The sequence below is a fragment of the Chinchilla lanigera genome, unplaced genomic scaffold (assembly GCF_000276665.1).
Source record: "Chinchilla lanigera isolate Chin_1 unplaced genomic scaffold, ChiLan1.0 scaffold00008, whole genome shotgun sequence".
Classification (NCBI taxonomy): domain Eukaryota; kingdom Metazoa; phylum Chordata; class Mammalia; order Rodentia; family Chinchillidae; genus Chinchilla; species Chinchilla lanigera.
In genome coordinates, this window is record NW_004955409.1 from 12106813 (window position 1) to 12129513 (window position 22701).

Consider the following 22701-nt stretch of genomic DNA (forward strand, 5'->3'; position numbering starts at 1 on the left):
CCTCTTGGGCATGGCCAGGCTTCCCCTGGCTGCTTCCTCTTCCCTGTGCTTGTATTTGGACTCTGGTGTGGGTTTGTACGCTCCTATGTGATCCCTGTGTCCAGGTGCATTAGGAGCAGGCGAGGAGGTGGGGTGTGCCGGGCGCTGTGTGAGTGGCCGCCTTTTTTTCAAAAGAAAGCCTCCTGGGCATGTTTGTCGGGAAGTTTGCACATACTTCCTTTTTTTTTTTTTTTTTTTTAACCCTTTTTTATTTTCAGGCAATTTTAGGAATCCTGTGAGCCCAGCATTACTCCTCAGCTAAGGTACTTGGGAAGGGAATGTAGTCTCTGGGAATACCTCCCTAGGCGCAATACATGGGCCAGGAAGTAGAAGCAAGGGTCTGCAGGACCCTTACTTCAATAAGAATGTCCCTTATGCCTAAATGAGAATATCAGCAACACAGGGGCTGATCCTTGGAAACGGGCTCGTTTCTTCATTCTTGGAAAGAGGCTCAGGTTATTTTTGGGTGTTAGAAGAGTTTGATTCAAAAGCTGGTAAAGTGTCCATACTATCCCCTAGCAGGAGCAGGTTTAATGCAATGCCTTGTTCATGGCCCGCATCCCATAATGTGAGTTAAAGGGATCTGCCCAACACTAGAGGGCACCTTTGGAAATCCGCCTTAACTTCCTTTGTGTGCTGTGGATGCCAGGCCGCCCTGGGTCCTAGGCTTGTGTTTGCATACAGGGAGTTTAGGCTTTGGGGTCGCTACCTCAGTCCCCTTAGGGTCACACTGTTCCGCTGCTGGCCATCCAGTGGGTTTGGCAGAGGTCAGTGTTCCAGGCGGTCCTCTGCGTCCCCTAGGAGCCCGTGATCAGCTTCAAGAAGGAGGGAGCATTCTGTACAGCGTCTTTTAGATTTGGGAAGCTGTTTTTGCCATCTGCACCGCTGCTGGGAAGTTAGTTAGGAGAGAAATGTTGTTTGCCACACCTGCAACTGGCTCGTCCCTCCCAGTGTCACTCTCCTGGCATTGCGCTTCAGTTTCCTTCTTATTTGAAGGGCAGAACATTCTGGTCATAAGTCATACGTGCACATGGGAGGGGAACAGTGTCACAGCTCTGGAGTTTCTCTTCTTGAGACAGATGAGAGGTGGATAGAGAATGAGTCTTAAAGGTTTGCTCATGACCAAGGGACTAGTTCATGGAGATGGAGTAAGACCTAGGCCATTTCACCGGGTCCAGGTAGAGTTTGATTCAACTCAGACTGCCTCAGAGCTACCTTACTGTGACGTCTGATAATAAGCTCTCCTGGGATGGGCCCCAAGCTCCTCAAGCCAGGCTGAGCTTATCTGCTTCCCTTCAAAGCCTATTTTTATTTTTATGTAGTCATGCCAAAAAACAGAAATGGAAGGTGAGAAAGAAGAGAAAATGACTCCAAAGCTAGACACTCCAGGCCAAATCATACATATGCTTTCAAGGAACTAAGACAGCAAAGGCCTCTGTTTCCCTGGCATTTCCCATCTCTCCCTGAAGCTTATGCTTGGAGCAGTTCACTTATTCCATGTTAAAGGAGCTATGTGATATAATATTTTTCTTAATAAACCAAATAACTCCCTATTATCTGGCATAGGTAAAATTATTCCAGAATGAAACTCTGAAATTTTGCTCCAGGGCTGCAATTTTGTGACAGTTCCATTGGACACTGGAAGAGGGGATGGAGGCCTTTGTGAATGTGCAAGAGTATGCAAGTTGTGCAAGACTGTCTCAAAGTCCCCACCATGGCTTCCCCTTTAGGACAGTTGCTGTTGACTTCTGAAGCCCTGGTTGAGGTTAATAAGGAAGATCATAGTTTCCAAATGTCCACCATGGCAACGACTGTTGACCATGCATGTTCTGTCTGGACCTCCCTGTTCTGACAGCCTCTCTTCTCTCTTATGTAAATTCAGGGACGTTGATGCCTTCAATAGGAGAGGGATGTGTGAGTGTGTAATTTTAAAAGGCAACTTTTTAAAACAATGTGATGAGTCTCATTTTTTACTGGTTACATGAATCGTTTGGGAAATTAAGTAATAAGGAAAACCTTAGTAATCCACACACTTTGTGTGCTAATATCTTTATTCCAAAGTCTCTAGAAGTTGACTGGTCATATATGTACATTCTGTAGACTGTAACTTAAAGTTTGCTCCAAATTGGTTCTTATAATAAAATGATAGAGTATAATAAAAAGTTTAAGTTCCTACCAATGCAAAAATAAGTACACCCAAACTCCATGGTTCCCTAGTGAGTCACAATCTGTTGTCTTTCATGGGTTAGAAAAAGAGCTGTTTGGGATCAATTACTGTTCCCCACACAATGGGAAGCAGTTTAGCAAATAATTAAGGAACCATTTCATCCACAGGTAAGTTCAGGAGTCAGTCACACTGGGATTTTGAAGACAGTTGCTTCCTCCTACTATTTTTGTTCATCTGGAAAAGTACAGTATGCAAGCCAGGCGTGGTGGTGCGTGCCTGTAATCCCAGCACTCAGGAGGCTGAGGCAGGAGGATCATTGTGTGTTCGAGGCCAGCCTGGGCTACATAGTGAGTTCAAAGCTAGCCTGAACTACATAGTAAGAACCTGTCTCAAAAAAAAAGTACACCATGCAGTAAGACCTCCTTTGTCAATTTTCATCTCTAGACTTGGCTATTGTTCTATTTGTTGAGGTTGTAAGTTTTCTTTTTAATCTTTGCAAGCCCCCGTAGTTACTAATGGTGTATCTTGTCTGCCACTAACATATAAGCATATCTAATAAATTAAGGATGGTTCTGCATTGCCTCTTATCTGACTAGCATCTGTGGGTGTCAGCTGCCAACAAGTAGCTCGGGTGTCTTTGCCGCTCCTGAATACCCACAAGCTGACACACTCTCTTCTGATAAAAGGTACCTTCAAATATGCATGCAATTTTCAGTATAAATTTTGTATGCTTAAACACTTCCTGTAAGAGAATCGCTTGACCTAATAAAATGACATGGCTGGGACTTTTAAAAAGCTGGATATAAATATCACTAGAGATGGTAGAGCTAGCATAAATACTTCACTCCTAGCTTGGCAGAGCATTTTCAAAATGCTTCTGGCCACATTTGTGAATATCATCATGAAATCTGAGCTCATCCTGGAGGAAGGGCATTGGGAGGGGTATTAGTCCGATAGGGTTCCCAGCCCTCCCAGGGAAGCTTTAATAAAGTAAGGGTCAGTCTGTCAACCTACCATGGCTTAGTGGTGGTAAAGAAAGGCTTTTATTGTTCAGCTCTTAACCAACCACCTACCCTCATTTTGATGGTGCGTGTCCGTATCTCATCTAAAAAGCCATGTCTGAGTTGAGGTATCTTGCTAAGACTACCACGTTCCAGCAGAACTCACATTATATTCCCCAGAGAGACTATCTGTATAGACGATAAGGCAGCAGAAATCAAAACACTGCCAGTCTTTCATATTTTCATGGAATACTTTATTCTCCTAATATTGTGCAAGGTGCTTACAAATCTTTGAGGTGATATTCAAATAGAGTGAAGTATTTATTCTAGTGCTTTAAAGTTGCGCATAGTCAAGATTAGTTGGTAGTTGTGGTCGTGGTGGCAGTGGTGATGGTGGTCGCGGTGGCAGTGGTGGCAGAGATAGTGGTGATGGTGGCGAATGCTGAACCCGAGACATGCTGTGTCTCAGTGCTGAAGTCCTTCTAGGTCAAGGGACAACTCCCACCTTACACGCATTTCTTCTTACTTTGTCCAGCGTTGAAGTTTGCGAAGAGAAAAACACATTATGTACCATTTTACTTAATGTAGTTTTGCCTTTGCTATTTTATTCCACGGCTTTTAACTTTATCATGAGATCTGGATACCAGGTTTCATAGGGGCAACTGACTGTTGTTAGTTGACTAGAACCCACTTTGTCCCTTTCCCTGTCTGGCATCCTGCTTGTCTGGTGGATCAGAAAGTGGGATGGTTGACCAAAGAGCCAGTGAGGGAAGAAAAGCATTTCCGATGAGCTATGTGGGTACCACCCTCACAGTCGTGGTCTGAGTATTGATTTTATTATCATTTTCCAAGACTTTCTCAAAGGTATCTCTGTCAGTGTTCTCTTTCTTTCTGTGCCCTATTCTGTAACCCCTTCCCTTGCAAAGACTTAATAAGCAACTCAATAAACAGAAGACCAAATATGATCTCTCACCTTTCCCTGAGGTCTAGTGGAATATTTTATGCTAATACTTACTGTGGGAGGTGCTAAAGAGTCTATAAGATGATATTCACATCCTCGTGCGTCAAATCCTTGCTCCCATCATGGTGTGTACCCTGAACTGTGCACATGCGTAGCAGGGTGCTGTAAATCATGCAGAATTAGAAGCTGTTCTGTGCCCCGACCCCGCGGCTCCTGAACGCCCACGGCCGCCCAGTTGGCAGATAGCGGTGGCCTATTTCGGGGCTGCTATAAGAGGCTGCGGCTGGCGGCCGTATCAGCTCAGGGCTGAGATTTTTGTGTCATGTGGCCCCAACTTTTGTCTCCTTGTGCAGACTGCTCGCTAGAAGCCCAGCCTAAGTATGTTAGAGGTGGGAAGCGTTACGGACGGAGGTCCTTGCCTGAGTTTCAAGAATCTGTGGAGGAGTTTGCGGAGGTGACGGTGATCGAGCCCCTCGATGAGGAAGCACGGCCCCCGCACATCCCAGCTGGCGGCTGCGGTGAGGTAAGGAGCGGCGGGATGGGCGCGGCCGCTGGGCTCCTGAGGCAATGGTGAGGAGGACGTGTGGCGTGGAGGTGGGAGAAGGGGAGGGTTATGGTGCCATACAGGTTCCCTCTGCCGGGGCCCCTTGCTGACCTTGTAACTTGCTTTTGGACATAGGTGGCTCGTGTTCCTACTGTTTGAATGTTTTTGCCTCTTTCAATATGTGCTTCCTGGGCATCCATTGAAGTTTCAGTACTTCCGTATTATCTGAGGTCTTCCAGCTCTCCTGAAGAACAGCGCTGTCCTCCATGCACATTTATTGGTAATCTAGAAAACCAATAAAACCTTTCCCTGCGCTCCACCCAAACTATAAAACAGTGTCCATGGTGGGTAAAGAATGAAAGCTACTTTAAGAGCCTGCATCTCGCCTTTTGTGGTTTGATGAAGCAGCTGACACTCAATTCCCACCTCAGAGTATGGGGCAGGGCACCATCCCAGTGCTCAGCAGGGGCCTCGGTCCTTTCTCCTGTCACACCCAGGCCAGCCTCCTCTTCCAGGCTGCAGAGACTCACCCGCCTCCCTCAGCTGCCAATAAAGGAGGAGCAGTAATATTTTCTTTATGGCCCATTTACCAGCATTCCATATATAGTAGATGACTGGAAATGCCGTGCTGAGCAAACTCTAATCCCAACCCCAGATTGAGATCGCAGGCATTTCAGATACTAATATAAACTGGAGAAGAAACAAGGGCCTCAAATTTCTGAAAGGGGTGTGTTGATTGCAAACTGTGTGTGTGTGTGTGTGTGTGTGTGTGTGTGTGTGCGCGCGCGTGGCTGACTAGCACTCACATTGAGCTTGTTAAAATCTGTCAGAAACTTGCTTCCAGTAATTCTCCAGCAGACTGCTATCCTCAAATTTCCTGAATACTTACAACCCAACGGTATATAGCATGTTGAGCAGAAATAACATCAGTATAAGCACTGAAATGTGCAAGAACACAGAAGTAGGCTTCAAGAAATTTGCATATTTTTAAAATAAATGATACCTGTTGTCTTCCAAGATGCGAAGGGCAGTGTAGGAAATGTGAATACGAAGAAAAGCAGAACATCTAGAAAAGCGGAGACAGAGAACTCATGAAAGTGAAGGAAGAGTCATGTGGGTGGGAGGCGAGGAGGAGAGCACTGCCTAGAACATCAAGGGGCCTGGTCAGTCTTGGGCAGGGCTTCTGCCCGTCGTGGGTCCAGTCAGCACTGGGGATCCTTTTCCTCGCTTGAGCCCTGCTGAAAATTCAGATGGAGACCTTTCCCAGGAAAACACATGTGCTCACATACACCAAGACTTTGCAAATATAATTTCAGGGAGGCAAGTAATTTGCATAGGTCAGGTAGAGCAGTATTCACAATACTGCATTTCTGTTGCTTTCAGGAAGGATATCATTTTACTACATAAAGTCTGTTTCATAACCCTGAGTGGTGTGAAATCTATTTGAGATACTTTTACCTGAAAAAAAAAAAAAATAGGTAAACTATCAGCATTTAAAAATAAATTTTATATTTGGAAAACACTTTTAAATCCAGTATCTCCCTTCGACACTCTTCTGCAAATATTGGTGCTCTTAAATTAAATGGTGCTAATAAATTAAATGAGTACTTTGGTGCTAACAAATTAAATGAGTCCTTATCTTTAGATACGATAGCTTCTAGTCACCCCTTGGGGATGCCCAGAAAGTTCCTGGTCAGAGCTAAATGTTCAGGCGGTGTACTTCTTTTTTTGTTTTTGTCTTTTTGAGACAGGGTCTCGCTATGCAGTTCAGGCTGGCCTTGAGCTCACTTTGTAGCCCAGGCTGGTCTTGAACTCGCAACGATCCTCCTGCCTCAGCCTCCCAAGTGCTGGGATTACAGGCGTGCGCCACCAGGCCCAGCCAGGCACTGTACTTCTTATGTCTTGTTATAGCCTATCGACTGACGCCTAGTGATATTTACAGCTTAAAAAGTGAAACTTTGGTTTCATGTATAAATAAAGATAAAAGTTGGAAGCTGAAGCTGGGTAAAACCTTGTGGCTTGTAAAGGATTTATTGGAAGAAATTTTTCTCCCCAGTATGTTAAACACAGCTTCCTCAAATCCTCCAGAAGCCTCTTGGATATGACCTCGTGATGCTATGTACCAAATCTGTGTGGTTCACAACCCACGATCAGAAGAGGCCCGCAAAAGGTCATTTCCCTGGATCTCTGTCCCCCAGGAAAGACTCCTACTGACTGTTTTGATAGTCTGTTCCATCCACCATGCTTGGCCTCCTACAAAGGTCCAGTAATACTTTCTTGTCATGGTCTTTTTTAATTGCCAAAAATGGACTTAAACCAAAGATCGTTCAACTGCTGCTTGTCTAAATATCAACTGTTTGATAAGCTGAATTGATCCTGTCATTTTTCAGATTAACTTTAAAAAGTGGCTAGCTTCTCTTGTAACCTTTGGATGATCCCACTGGCAGCTACAAAGACAAATCCCAGCTTTGTGCCCCAGCCCTGGCTGCGAACCCGCTCACTGCCTTCGCCGATGGCACTGTCCTTTGGCACTGTTTCGTCAGGGTACCTTCTTGCTGCATGCCGTGCGCCGTTCCAGTTTCCTGGCTGGTGTCTGCATTAGCATCAGCATTTGAGAGTCACTCACTTGGCCACCAAAGGTCACCTGCCTGGTAGCACAGGCTTGCTCTGGAAACCTCTGTCCTTTCTCTAAGAGATATCTAAGTCTCCTAGGACACAGGTAACTTTCCCTTATTCTAGAGCAGCCTCCAATTGGGAGATGTGGGGAGGAAAAAATCTCAGTGACCCGTGGAATTTATTTACTCCCTGAAGGAGTTTAATCTATCAGGAGTTCTTTACTGTGCTGTTCTTTGCTCTCCCGTTTGGTTGCCTGAAGTGTAAAGGAGTTAAGAATTTAGTCTTTGGGCTCACACTTCCTCCTGGCACCATCTGGCAATGGTGACGGAGGCTGAGGGGCTGGGTTTCCCTGGATGTGAATTTTTCATAGGGTGCAGTCCAGTGGCAAGCAGGGGACCTGCTCGTGGGTTTCCTGTGACTGCTGGGTCCTGACCTCAGGGAAGGCAGCATTTTCAGGACCGAAGTTTCTCCAGGTCTCAACATGCTTGGGTTTTTCTACAGTGACTTCAGAGGTTCTTCATGAAGACAATGAAAAGACCTGGGCCTGCCGTCAGGAGTTAAGCAGAGGGGTGGTTTGACTGCTGCTGTCCAATAGGAGATTAATTTTAGCTCTAGTTGAGTCAAATAATAATCTCATCGACCTGAGAACTTGCAGAGGGGTAGGCAGTGTGATGAAACAGTGTCACAAGCACCTATCAAAGCTGTCCTGACGTGGCTCCGTTCCTGCTAGCAACTCACTCTGCGGTGATAAGTGAGCAGCCATCTGAAAAGATAAAACAGTAATTCTTCTCTCCTTTTTATCTAGGGTTATTCTATAGTATGGGAGGTTGCTACAGGCCAGCAAGAATTCTTTCTTTTCTTTTCCTTTTCCTTTTCCTTTTCTTTTCTTTTCTTTTCCTTTCCTTTCTTTTCTTTTTTCTTTTCTTTTCTTTTCTTTTCTTTTCCTTTCTTTCTTCCTGTCTGTCTTTCTGTCTTTCTGTCTTTCTGTCTTTCTTTTCTTTCCCAGGCTCTCAAGCTCACAACTCCCATGCTTTTCTGCATCCTTACTTAGGAGGCCTTCTCCCATAGGCATAACCAAGATTACTGGGAGTTCTCTGCAGTCTACCTATCACCCGACCCTTCCTCTTCCTTTCAAGAAGATAGCTAGAAATGCAGACGAGTATGGGGCCATTACAGATGTTGTTCTGAAGCAGCTACATTTATATTTAGTGTAAATCCCATGTGAAACTTCAGGCTCCGTCAGTCACGAGCACCTTGGAGCTCGTCTAGCGACTGTTCATGGTACACTGATGTGGTGCCCGGCCATGGGTGAAAACCCGCATTGGCACTGTGCCGTAGCCAGAGTTCTGCCATGTCCCCTGCGCAGAATATATGAAAATAAACTTGGTTACGAGGTGTCTTGGGTCACACTTGACTGTGGTTTTGGTTCATCCATGTCAGAGCCCCAACATAAATTGTAAACATTTAACAGTCTCCGTCTTGTCCACCTCCCTCTCTTCCCTGTGCTTTTATCAAGCAGCTTGATTCTTTCCTGCTGAAACAGAAAACATCTAACCTAGCTATTAAGCGGGTCTCCCCTACCCAGTTTAGGTTACAAGGCAATAGAGCCATTCTGTAGGGAAACGCTACTGTCATCGTGCAAAATTTCCAGCACTAAAGTGAGGCATTTCAAGAGTTTCATTTGGAAAACCTGGAGCAGAACGTACTATTTCACAAGTGACAGGTAGGTCCCACCAGCGGCCGCAGTATACATTGCCTTCCAGTTCAGTGTGTTTATCTGGCAGGTAGATCCCTGGGGAAGGTGACCTCTCATCTTGGGTAGTATTGAAAGGAAAGTGGTGATTTTTCTTTCTTCATGGGATCATTTTCACTCAGGCCAGTCAACAGGACATTCTATTCTGAATTAACCCAGCTTAACAAAGAACACATTCTTGATTCCAACCTGAGGTGTGATTAACGAGATTCAGTTGTCCCTGTTTTTGCTTGACTTCATTAAGATGTAAAAGTGAGAGTTTAAGTCTGGAAGATTAAATTGTTTTGCCCTTTATATGTAATGGTTATTGAGCTGAGGTTGAATTTTATGCTTGTGTTTCTTTTGAAGATAGGTAGAAGAGGGGAGAAAAAACCTAAATTAATCCTCTATTCTTTGGACCTGGTAGGAAAGATCATGCAATTAATACAATTGGGGCAGGGCCACTTTGCTTTCTGCCCTGGTTGAAAACAGGGGACACCTTGTTAACTGTTTTCCTCCACAGGGAATAAATCGTGTCTAATAAGATTCTTATCAAGAACAAGGAGCTTTGAACAATTATTTCTCCAACTGTAGACAATAGCAGTGTAAGCCAAACTGTGGGCTTGTCCTCTGCAGTTTAAGAGAGAACCTGAGAGAAAAGGTTTAAGCTGATTGCCAGGCACCCGAGGATGAATAAGCAAACCCAGACTTCGCGTCGGGACTGTGGAGTTGCGGGGAGGCAGTTTTTGAAGCCCCCTTCTATCCCCAAGAAAACTCCAAAGCAGGTTTTGCTACCCTACATAAAATCGAACTTCTTTAAGAAGTATGAAACAAGTACGCTGTCTTTGTTCCAGTCTGTGACCAAACAAGCAGTTCCATTCGTTACTGATGCCATCAAATGCCGTGACATCCTCAGGGTATTGTTTTTATTAATGCATTCCAGTCTTTCCCTTTATATTTCTTAAGTCTTAGCAGATCATAGGGCTATTCCTGGAGATGAAACAGTCATTCAGGATGCAACGGGAGATCACTTGAAAGTGATCGAACAGCCCCTTCAAAGCTAATAAGCTGTCTCTTGTTCTCACAAGACATTCAGACCCCCGTGTCCTGGTGAGTCTTTGTAACTTGATCCCAAAGGGAAATGACTTGGAATCTAGTCCTACGCCCACCTCCTAACAAATCAATAATTTATAATATTTACTTTCTAACGCGAAGCATATAAGAAATCAAAAATTAACAAGTTTATTTTAGTGATGATAGTAACATTTTCTAAACACACCATTTAAATATGACCCACGTAGAAAAGGAGGATCAACTATCCATTGAACAGCTCTGGGGAGTAGAAGAGGAGTCACACTAGTCGTTCCCTTTAAGGTTTTTGAAATCCAGTACACTCAGCCTTGGGAGAAGAGGCTTAAGCTCGATTTGGCATTTCCTCACATGACAGTCCTGAAGGCTTTTTGGCAGCATAGTCAGACTCATCTAAATGTATGTGCATTTTAAAAGTGTGCATTAATTCCGGTTATCCCCAGCATTTACTTATAGCATTTAATTGCTTTTAAAGATAAAGACATTGATTTGCATTCGAGCCATGACAGCCCCGCCACCCAGCAGCTTGTAACTGAGTTCAGAATAGAGAGACCGGAGCCAGGCTGTCAGGCTCTCAGCTTGCTTTGCCTTCAGAGGCGACAGTCCCGGGGAAGCCTGTCCTTAGACACACTAGCCACCCTTCCTGGGCACGTTTAGCTTCCAACACCTAGCCCAGAGTGAGGGCTTTATAAATATTTAGGACTGCGAGTAAAGCACCCCATGGTATACCGTGTTTGAAAAAAGTCCTAAAGTTTCAATCCTAAGCACTCTCCCTAAACAGATTGCTGTTTCCCCCCAGACCACCCATGCTTTTATCAAAGCCTCAGCCAGCTTGTCTGGGGAGCTTTGTTATTCTAGTAAATTTCTTTCCTCTTCTCTCCATGCTCGCAAGGCCTTTCCCTTTCAAAACAGAATCTGCTTCAGGCCCCGGGGCTGCTGCTGAGTTCAGCTCGGCAACCTCTGCTGGGAAAGAATACCCCGTGTGTGCCCTCATAATCGTTTTAATTAGCCATACATTCTGTGGGGCACAGAGGTCTGCGCTGAAGCAGATGGCTGGTGGGGGCGGTGCTGGGCTATTGTGGGCAGGGGCCGCGCCAGGCTCGAATGCTGCAGATGCTGCCCTGGTCTTAGGGCTGGAAGCCAGGGAACCGGGAGACTCAGGCCATCTGCTCGGCAGTGCCCCAAAGCAGGTGTCCTTCCAAAGAAGGCATTCCTGAAATCAGTGCGCTTGTTGGGAGCATCCCCGTCCAGCTGTAGGACAACCCAAGAGCTGGCCACAGGGACCCCACAGCCCTTAGGAGTGGCCGCAGGGACTTCCTTTGTCTGCCCAAGGTGAGTGGGGACTGCTCTCTGTCGAAGCCATCTCAGAGCCAGACAACGCCTGACCCTCTTCCTTGTCCCCTCTCAGTGGGGCTGTTGGCCAGCACACTTGGCGTGGAAATGAGGCAGCATAGGGCAGGCCCCGCCTGCTGTGGCTGCCCGGGGGACACCATCCATGAGAGGAGGTCCCGAAGGAAAGCCCCCAAAAGTTGATGGCTTTGTCACAGTCACCCAGGTACAGTTCTGAGGGGTTTTTTCCACCAGCTTTATTAAGGTATAATTGACAAACAAAAATTGTATATGTATATGTGATGTTTGGGTAGGTGTATACATTATGAAATGATTACATCGATTGAATTCACAAAGCGAAGCTTTAGCTTTTAAGGGTCTCTTCTGGATTATTCTTAAAGCAGTGACACTGGCCTATCTGTCCTTGTCTCAGTTTTGAACAGCGCTGTCACAGGACGAATAGTTGCAGTACTTAGCCACTTCACAGAGGCTTAGCACTTACCCCATAGCAGGCTGTCTTCCAAGTGCTTTCTAAATATGAAGTGCAGTTTTGGAGGCAGGTCTTGTTACTCACTTACCTGTGAGGATTCTGAGGTACACGCAGGGTAAGTGACTTGCCCAGGGTCACCACACCTGGAGGACAGTGAAAACGAACCCAGGAAGCCTGGTTCTTGCTGAAGCAGTAGCAACAGCTGACCTTTCCTACGTCCCGTGCACGTGCCCTGTGTCCTCCCCACTTGGCGGTGACGTCAGGTCCTGAGGGGTCACAGGAAGTAGTTAAGCTAGATTTAACCCCAGCAGTCTCTCTTCTAAGTACTCTACAGTTTGCCTCCAGAGTCCCGTGTAGCCAAGGTCCTACAGAAAGTTTAAATCCATTGCTATCCATTCTCCAGTGAGAGATGAAGAATCTTTTCTCATGAATTCAGTATTACGAATGCATCCCAGCAATTTTCCCTCCCTCCCTCCCTCCCTCTCTCCCCAGCTGTTGCAAGGATGCTTGTGATTATATCCCTTCCTCTGCTCCTGGCAGATCTGTGTCTCGGGGCCACCCGCCAGCTTTCACTGCGCTGGGAAATGCAGCCGCAGTGCCAGGACCCTGTTCCAGAAGGACGCCTCCTTTTATTGGTGCTGTTTCAGCAGCTGAGTGATCTGATCCCTCCCCACACACACCTTCTAACTGGCTTTCCCTCCCTTCTACCCTGGTTTTTTCATTGGAACCACAGGCTCCAGGCAGTGAGAATGAAAATAAATGAGCCGTGAATGAATTGATTCCCCCCTACCCTCCCATTGCAGTTTAATAATAAATGCAGCCCCCGCATGCCATGTGCTTACCTCCCTTGTACCGAAGGAATAGAACCTTGGTGGAGGCAGAGAGAAACGCAGCATAGAATATCTGGGTATCAACTCCATCTCCAGCTGAAGTGGTCTTGGAATGGAAATAGGGCCATTAGCATAATAGCATTTCTTCTAGCAGATGCTCCTGGTTAGATCTCTATTTCTTGTCAAAAGTCCAGGGAGACTATTTGGGAGACTGTTACCCTCAGATTTTATTTTTTTTTTCTGCTTTATTATTTTTTGAGATAGGGTCTCGCTGTGCGTACTTCAGGCTGGCCTTGAACTCACTTTGTAGCCCAGGCTGGCCTTGAACTCATGGTGGTCCTCCTCCTTCGGCCTGCCGAGTGCTGGGATTACAAGTGTGCACACCACAGCCAATTTACCTTCAAATTTTAGAATATATTTACTTTACCCCTTACCCAGCTACCCCTACCTGATTGGAGAGTTTGGGTGAAATCATTGAAGCTAAGATACTTCTTGGTTTTAAAAGGCTTGGACACTTAAGTCCGAAGGATCATGAGTCCAAGTTGAGACTTTGTCTCAAAAAACAAACACACAATAAATAAGGCCGTGCCGTACCTGGGACTGTTGGGTTGAAGTGTGTCAGAATTCCTCCCCTTTGGCCTGGTCTCAGTCCCAGGGCAGGCAGGTCTCAGATGAATGTGTCAGAGCTTTCCACAGCCCCCTGAGCTCCAGAGGCGCTGGTATCAGCATGTGTGCGCCTTTGCAGCACCTGGGTTTGGCACGGTCACCAGGAAGAAGGATGTTGCAGATGTTGCAGATGTTGCAGATACCGCAGATGTTGCGAAAGCTTACCATAGGGAAGAAGACTTCCTCCCTCCTCCCCACCCCAGTCCCAGGAATTACTTTATGAGAATTCGAGGGCAATTGGGCAAAAGAAATAGTGAAGGTAGTGCCTACTTATATCGTATAAACAGCATTTATAACAGTAGAGGAACTTAAATGGTCTCCCACAGCCCTTCAACCAAAATGTATCTATTGTTATTATCTGTTTCCTTCTAGACTTTTCCTGACTTTTGCCAGCAGAAATCATGTGTAGACAAGCATTGTTGTTATGATCTTTCATTTATTAGGATGCTTTTCCATGTTCCTACACAGTTGTTTAATTAGACTTTTAATGACTACATTCTGATGCATTATACTGTATGCCCCATTGTTGAATATTTAAGTTGTTTTCAATACTTTGTTATAAAAAGTACTGTAAGACACATATTTAGGCATATATTTTTTTTCTTCTTTGATTTTATTGCCTTTGAGTGGCAAGTAAAAGCACTGGGTCAGAAAGAATGAACATTTCTGTTGCTTTTGATACACAAAGCCCTCTTCATTATTAAAAGGATAATACACATTTACATTTAGAAACAGGCCTGTTTTAAGCCATGATCTTACTGGTAGTTAGGAGTTGAATCTTAAATTTTTTGCTAATTTAATAAGAACAATTATGATTCCTTGGTTTTAATTTATACTTTGGTTGATATCAAGATGAACCTTTCCCCAAATTTGATTAATTTTGTAGCCTCTTCTATGAATTTTCTGTTTATATTCCTTGCACCTCTGCTGTAGATTTGGCATCTTTCTTACAAATTTATACAAAAAATGAATCCCTCTCCAGTCTATCTATTAAATGAATGCTTTCCATTTAAACAGTTATCTTAAAGTTCTGCAAGTATCAATTAAAATGGACACACAAGCCTTATCAAAAAATAACAAAGTTTTATAGTGCTTATAATGTTCGAGGCATAATTCTAAGCGCTTTACCCTTACCTCTGTGAAATTTCTACTAGTTTACTCAGGTTTTAGAGATGGATAAACCAAATCAAAAAAGGTCAAGAAACTTGTCTAAGCGCAACCTTACAGGTAAGCCAGGATTCAGCGCCAGGCATCCTGGCTCCTAATGTATGCTGTAGCCTCACATTCGATCTCTCATTGGAACTGGGAAAAGAAGGCAGCAGGCAAATACTGTTATGGATGGTGAATGAGAGACACACGCCCAATCCCATAGATGCCTGAGACCTGGGGACAGCATATTGGAGCATCTTGGGTCTCTCAGTGCATCCAGTGTATTGCCAAGAAGTAGATGAGCTACTGTAGAAAAGACAAAAGAAAAAAAGAAATCAACTCTATGTAGCAGCACATCTGTTGTAGCTGTGGGACTTGTGTCCAAGGATTGTTTGAAGGTGTGTTGCTGCGTTTTCACAGCTGTGTCTCCCAGCTGTGGCCTCTAAGGCGTGGGCTCAGTGCTGACAGGATCTCCTGCCATCTCTCCCATGGGTTCCTGCTGTTAAAAGTCAACCCCTGCTTGTGGTCTGACAGGTTTTACTCTGACCAGGGTTCTTAAATCCTAAGCTCTGTTTCATTTGTTGTGGTGAATTTAATGAATTTAATTCTGGGGGTGTTTAATTATTGAGAAGTGAATTTTCACAATTTTGGGCGCAGAGAATTATTTGCTCTGTTGGATAAGGAAATAAATACAGAGGGATGTGCAGGCAGGATGCTTTTATTAGTAGGGCTTTATTGATTTAAAGAAACAGACAGACAGAGATATAGATATATAAACAGCCGAATTCTGACCAGAAATGCAAAGCAAGGAAATCCACAGAGGACTGGTGACCCACCAAGCCCCTCACATCTATCAGTTTGTAGAGCTGTCTTTATGTAGGAAGGTGGGTTGAGTGAGCTGCTGAAATAACAATCATGAAATCATAAGCAAAAATCACTCTGTGCCCTGTTGATTCCCTTTCTGTCAATACCTTGCAAAATCTGAACGGGCCAAGGTGAATTTACCCATTTTGAGTTACGGCCTTTTTGTGTCTCCTGCATGACAAGAATAATCCATCTCAGCATTGTCAGCTTGCAGTTTCTGCTTAGGTGAGCTCTCTGAATCCATGCTATCTTCATTTACCTTTCTGAGTAAAAGAGCTGTGAAATGATGGGAGATGCTTGGCTCCCTTTAAGAGGAGAGAAGGACCATGAGTGAATGTGCAGAATAAAGTAGACGTGCTTTGGTTGCCTGAAAGAGAATTTCAAATCAACCTGAAAAAACTGCTGAAGACAGTTTGACTCCAGAGTTTCCCAGCTGGCACACAACCTGCCATGAGGGATCCAGACTCTGGAGACAGCACCTCAAGGTGCTGCCTAGCCTATTGCAGGATTCTAAGGAACTGACTAGTCTTACACAGTTCAGCCATCCCAGAGCACTGGGCTGATTGTGTGTTAACAAAGGCAACTTCATGCATAAAGTTATATCTTCACTGATACCGCAGCCCAGGTCTGAGAGGGAGGCCTCACCTTTTCCAGTAGGATTTCCTTCTCTGGTTAGCGAACCTCCTGGAAGTGGGGGCACTGGGCACCTTGCTGGAGGGGCACCAGCATTTGAAAGAGGTCAAAGCCCTCGTAGACCTACTTGCGGCAGCTGTGTGGAAGGAGATCTGTCCTGTGCTCCGCCAGTGGAGCCAAGGCTGGGTTTCATCCCGACCCGCGTCCTTACCTGTGTTCTTTCCTGGGCGATTTTGCCCACTTAGGGACCGTCCCAGCATCCTGAACACTCCTATCGCAGGGCTTAAAACACTACCTAGAGGCCGGGTATGTGACTCCACATTAGAGCACCTGCCCAGCATGCGTAAGACCCTGGGTTCAGTGTCCAGCACTGGAAACACTCTCCCCCGACAAAAAAAGGAGTGCCCCATTGTACTTCCTGTTTTCTTCTCAGCATGCCTTCATCAGCCTGCACACTTCTTGTACAGGAAATGTGTTTGTTCTATTCATGGTTGTATTACTAAGGCTTTGTACAGTGGACGCTCTGCTGTGTATATACCTGTTGAAAAACAAAGTCATAAATGCACGCCTTCAGAGCCTTGCTGATTGATGGATTCTGAATGCTTGCCTTGGCTTGGTTTCAGGGGTTGTGATAGGGCTTACTCTTGAAGAGGTGAGAGAAGGACAAATCCTTGGGGAGACCCTGCAGAAGACTGTCTGCTCTTAAGAGTCCACTCTTGCCTAGCTACTTAAAGAGAACCATACTTAATGAAAGTATGGGCCCTAAAATCATGTGACTCACCCAGTGATGATTTCAGAGCCAGAGAGTGTTCTAGGAAAAGCCACTGAAGCACAGTAATTGTCTCTTGCCTTTTCTAGCACTGGAAGACCCAAGGCAGCGAGGAGTATGAAGCAGAAGGTAAGAGCTGTGTGCATGTGGGAGGGTTCTTACTGGTAGAGCACTCTCCACTGCCTGCCTTCCTCTGTATCCTGCTCGGAAATTCACATGAAGAAGAACAGCCTCAGAAAATCCTTCCCCATGGGTAGCTCGTAGTTTTAAAAATCCTAGCTTTTAATAGCATGCAAAAGATGGCAAAGAAGATGTGGAATTCCACTTACAGGCTAATTACTCTCTGTACAGACTTTCCAATTAATTTGCCAATGAACACTGCTAACCTAAATAGTAGCCTATTAAAATACGCCCCTGGCAAGTTTCAAGTGTATTTGAGAAGTGTCAGAATGTGTGGTCCTCTGGCCACCAGGGGCCGCTGAGGTTCAGCTGACAGGGTCTCAAATTGCTTCATTGCCTACCTAGGATTTACAGGCTGAAGTGTAATTACAGCGTGTTCTCTCCTCTCCAGCCTGGACAGACACAGCGGTGATCGGGCTTAATTTCTGTCAGTAAATAACAGAGATGGCACTAACTGCACATCTCAAGTCTCCCAGCTCTTCCAGGCACAGAATTGTGCCAGCAATTATCTCACGTTAAAGCGGTGGCTCTGCAGCTCTGTCAGTGGACAGTTTTGAAGTGGGAGCTTTTAATAGAGAATGAACAGTCTCGCTATTTAAATAAGTAGTTTGACCCTCATCTTCCGCTAGACCTTATCTTTCAGATAGATAGTTAGGAACTGGCAGCTTGCAATTGTTTGTTCTTTCAAGTTGGAGTCTGTAGATCAGAATATCATACGGAAGGATTTTAGGAGCAGGCACATCTTGAGACATTCATTCTGAAGTTATTTCCTTCTTAATAAAAGATACACTAGAACTTATACTAGAAAGTGTAGATTAAACCAATCCAGAAGCCATAGTTGCAGGGCTTACAAGGTTTGGGGATGGCTCTCAGCCACCCTTCTTATAAGATCACAGAACAGACTAAGCTCAAGACATTCTCTGTTGGGGTAAAAGAGATCTCAGACTGCGTGGTATTGGGCAGGAGGTGATTTTTCTTACTGAGGGATGGTACCGTGGAGCAAGAGAGGACATGCTGGCTGTAGCTACGAATGGTCCTATTACATTGGAAGTTCAGGATAAGTTAAAAAGGATTCAACATGTATAGTCTTTTTCTTAAAATATTTCTTTTCAAAGAATACACTTTTCTTTGTAAATAGGCACTTTCATAATTAATTTGGAGACAACATAAAAGTAGTGATTGACATGTATGCTGAACATTTACTTTTAAAAATCTATTACAGGAAAAGACACATTGGTATTAATCCTCACTTCAAATACACATCGCATTGTTTTTGCCACTTTCTGGAGCAATTCTGGAAGTCCTCTTTTTGTGTGTTTATGATCTGTGATCAAAACTATAGTGAGGGCTGGGGATAGAGCTCAGTGGCACAGGCGCCTGTCTGGCAAGTGCAAGGTCCTGAGTTTGATTCCTGGTACCAAAAAAACAAAAACAAAAAAACTGCAGTGAATGCTGCTGAGTGTCATTCAATGGAAAGGCAGGCTTGTAAAAATGTTAGTGTGTCCTCATCCGCCTTATTGACTGGATCTAGTACTGTGAGACTTCTGACTTCCCCAGAGTCAGAATGACCATGAAAGGTAAACATCTTGATTCAGTACATCAAGGCATGACAGCACAATTAAAGGCACTCGTGAAAGAGGACTTCCAGAACTGCTTCAGAAAGTGGCAAGGCCAATGGGAAAAGTGTGTTCAAATCGGGAGTGAGGGGTCCTGGGGGGCGGTGGCTAATGGCAATGTGCTTTTTATTGCAGTTTTTTTTTTTAAATTGACTGTATCTTTTGATCACACCTTATATACAATTTGATTTCAGGTCAGTTAAGGTTTTGGAATCCAGATGACTTGAATGCCTCACAGAGTGGGACCTCCCCTCCCCAAGACTGGATAGAAGAGAAACTGCAAGAGGTTTGTGAAGATCTGGGGATCACGCGTGATGGTCACCTGAACCGGAAGAAGCTGGTCTCCATCTGCGAGCAGTACGGCTTGCAGAACATAGATGGAGAGGTGAGCTTTGCCGTACGTGTAGGCTCAGGGATAATGATGACGATAAAAGCGGAGCTGGCCACAGGCTGGAAGCGACCATGTTGTGGTTTCGTGTGCCTTGTGAGAGAGATCGTTTTTCTCCTCAGAGGCCCTTCTCAAAGATTTTGTGTTTGAGAAACTTGTGTTATAGAAAAGCAAAACTGACAGTAGCTGACGCTGGGTGCACACCATGTGCTAAGCTGTTATCCATGAGACCATCAGCGCCAGTGTGGTGCAGCCCTTGTGTCACACGCATCCCTAAGGGTGTCAGGTAGAGCAAACTGTGAGGGCGTGTGGAGGAAGGGCTACACAGGAGTCCCGCAGATTTGAAGAGGGCAAGAGGTGAGTTTGAAGGCCAGGTTGGTAAGTTTAGCGTTTTAGAAAGAAGATCTCAGTGTCTTCCCTGGGTGCTTACACAAACTAAACAACATGTAGGGCAAGCTGACTTGCTGCGTGTGACCTCAACTGCCTTCGCATGTAGGTGTGAGGACAGCTTGGGTTAGAGCAGCCCGGCGCCGTGACCATGTCCTGGTCTCAAGGAAATGGAGAAGAGTAGATTGTTTGTTTTGGAAAGATAAAAGAAAAATCTTGAGGGTGCATCTAACGGAGTCTTACTTCGTAATGCTTGAGCTTTGTTTTTTCTGGAAAAAAAAAAAAAAGAGGAGACCCACAGGACCAAATGCACAAATAGTTGTGAAATATAAGAATATAACTAATTCCAAGATATGTCTTTCAAAAAGCTAAAAATAAAGATGAGAGAGAGTTAGAGGTTAGGGCTGCTGCTGTAGCTTCAGAATCTCTGACTATAATGCTATTTGAAACCATGCTGTGTTCTCGCTCAGGGGATAAGTGGTATTATTTTCCCAACCAAGAGAGATTTTCATCAAAAAGCTTACAAGTAGCCCAGCTTGCGGAAGATTTTTCCCCTTCTCCTTTATGTATATGGCCGTTATCCATCATTTGAGTGCCATTTTAATGGCTCAGGGGTGGCTTATTTTTCAGTGATGGCTGAACTAAATCCGTCTTAAACTAAGTCCGTCCTCCTACTTTCTAAAGCAGAGTAGCACACAGAACCTTGGGTTGTTTTTGCCAAGAAATATTGCACAAACTCGGATTGTTTATCTAAAAACAATTCTCGGGGTAAATGACGGCCACTCTCAGGGCGAAGCCTTTTCTTTTGTGTCAGCGTCCTCCAAACTCGGGACAAGGTGTGCCCTGTTTAGTTCTTTACCTCTGGTCCAAGGATGAATACACTGCTGGTTATTGAACATGGCTTTTACATAGTGTGTAGGGTTTTTTTTCGTCCTAAACAAAAAGTGTGGGTTTCTGTGGTTTTTTTTTTTTATTACTAACTGGAAACGACTGAGGAGGTGGAGTTCAAGATGATGTTTTTAACAGGCAGCTTGGAATCCTGGAATTTTACAACTGTAAGCAACTGGAGCTTGAGTCACCCCTCATTGTACAGTCAGGAGGAGGAGGGGGGCAGTCATTCTTCTCCACTCTGCTGTGAGGAAAACTACTTAATAACGTAAAAAAATTGTTTGATTAGTACGTGTTTGCAGTACATAATGTTCACATTCATCTGAGGGATAGGTACCTGTACTTAACGTGACTTAATTCTTTTTAGTCTCCTTTTCCTCTGCTCCATTCCTGTATACCCTTCCCATTTGCAAAAGTTCTATCTCCCTGTGTCCCATTGTCTTGCATTTTGCTTTTTAAAAATTATCTGTATTTTGAGTTTCTCATGTAAGAGAAGTTATGAGATATGTACGCGTGTGTGTCTGATTTATTTCACTTAACATTATGGTCTCCAGGTGCATCCATTTTCCTACAAATGACTCCGTTATCCTTCTTTGTGGCAGAGTAGTACTCCATTGTGCATAAATACCACATTTTCTTTATCTGTGCACCTGTTGATGGATGTGTAGGCTACTTCCAAGCTCAACCTCTTATGAGTTGTTACTGCTATAAACATGGGTATGCATGTATCTGTGGCAGTAACAGTCTCTGCTTTCCCGAAGTAAGGACAGCCAGAGGACAAGAATGGTAAACTGTACCCGGGATGCCGCATCTGCCCCAAAGATGATTGTATTAATCTGTTTGGTGTTTTGAAAATGGAGCTTTGTAGTACACGTTTTAGAATTAGGAGATTTTCTAAAAATCCAAGGATCTGGCGCCATTTTGCAGACAGGGAGAGACAGCTGGCCCCTTTGGGAGGGGCGAGCAGCTGTGGGTGCAGCTGGATTGTCTTGACCATTTTCAAACGTCCTCAGGCCATCCTGCCTCGTTCATTCCTGGGGCTCTGTGGGTACCTGGGTTTGTGATTCTCTGTCCTGGCGTGTTGTTTCCTAACTACACATCGGGAAATCAGCCATCCACAGACCTGGCCAGTGTGTCCTGGGGAGGAAGAGCGTCCTCCAAATTCTAGATGCAGCTGCCCATTTAATCTGCGTTCGTTTCTGTCCATCTGTCTGCTGAATTCGCGTCCCTCAGTCACCACCTCATCACCCGCCCCCAATTAAAAATAACTGATGGGACTCACCTTCTCCTCCAGTGTAAGCCGGTCAGGTGATGGATGTTTCGGGCCTGGAAGTTGTACTGATTTGCTCAAGGTCGCAAGGCCAAATAGCATAGGTCAGAGAACTAAAATGCACCCTGTGAACTTTGGTCAGTGCCCCAGGCTTTCTCAGTAATATTTGGTCACGGAGCTGGCAGCCTCCTCCTCTAGGAAGGTGCTCTTTTGGTTGATGAGAATGAGACAGAAAGGCTAAGAGGCCACTTTGGCCTCTTGTCCCAGATACCTATTCATTGATTTGATCACCTGTCCATTGATTTCTCGTTGATTTCATCTGCTTGAAGTTATTGCATCTTCCAGAGATTTCCACCATTTTGAATACTCTAAAATGGAGACAGATGTTTCCTATTGGATGTGAATTGGAAAAAAAATTTTTTTTGAGATAAGCAGATGTGTTGAGCATTTACATAAAGAGTGAAATCAGGTTTGAAATGATATGAATCATAGCAGTAGTCCAGATTGAAGAAGTGAATATGGAAGATTAGAGAATGTGTTGACAGGTGATGTAGGCCTGTGTCAGTGAATCCAGGTATATGCTAGGGTGAATCCACTAAGCAGCAAGACTGAATCTGTTGCTTACTCCATCTGCTTCCTGGTCTGTGGCCTGGACTCTGCCTTGAGGGCTTGTTAGAAATGCAGAATCTCAGGCCCCTCCTCAGCCCTCCGATGCAGAAATCTGCATTTTTACAAGATCTCCAAGCATTTCCTTTTTGTTCATGGTAGGCACATTCCTACAGAACAAATTTGCCCCCAAAATAAAGGGTAGATGACTGCCACTAGGAAGCCTCTTCCTTTCCTCCTTGTCTTTTGACTTCAGTGATTCATGCTGCTTGCTGTGCTTTCCCCTTCTCGTTCCTTTGTGGTACTAGGAAACAAATCATTTCCCAGAAAAGCCTCTACACAGGGCTATGGTCCAGTCTTCCCTTTCCCTACTATATGAGAACTTCTGTTTCGTTTTGATTTTTGAGATAAGGTCTTGCTATGTAATTCAGGCTGGGCTCAAACTCACTATGTAGCCCAGGCTGGCCTTAAACTCCTGGCAATCCTC

The 22701-nt window shown here is 44.8% G+C and overlaps 1 protein-coding gene across 12 annotated transcripts in view; it reads left to right on the top strand.

Moving 5' to 3' along the window:
- Nin (ninein (GSK3B interacting protein)) overlaps window positions 1-22701 on the top strand; it is a 100005-nt gene that overhangs the window by 31918 nt on the left and 45386 nt on the right. For all 12 annotated transcript variants that reach the window (XM_005376809.2, XM_005376815.2, XM_005376808.2 and 9 more), the window contains exons 4-6: window positions 4522-4691; window positions 16969-17008; window positions 18870-19060. In XM_005376809.2, coding sequence (XP_005376866.1) covers window positions 4522-4691; window positions 16969-17008; window positions 18870-19060 — 401 coding nt within the window. The remainder of the gene's footprint in view (window positions 1-4521; window positions 4692-16968; window positions 17009-18869; window positions 19061-22701) is intronic.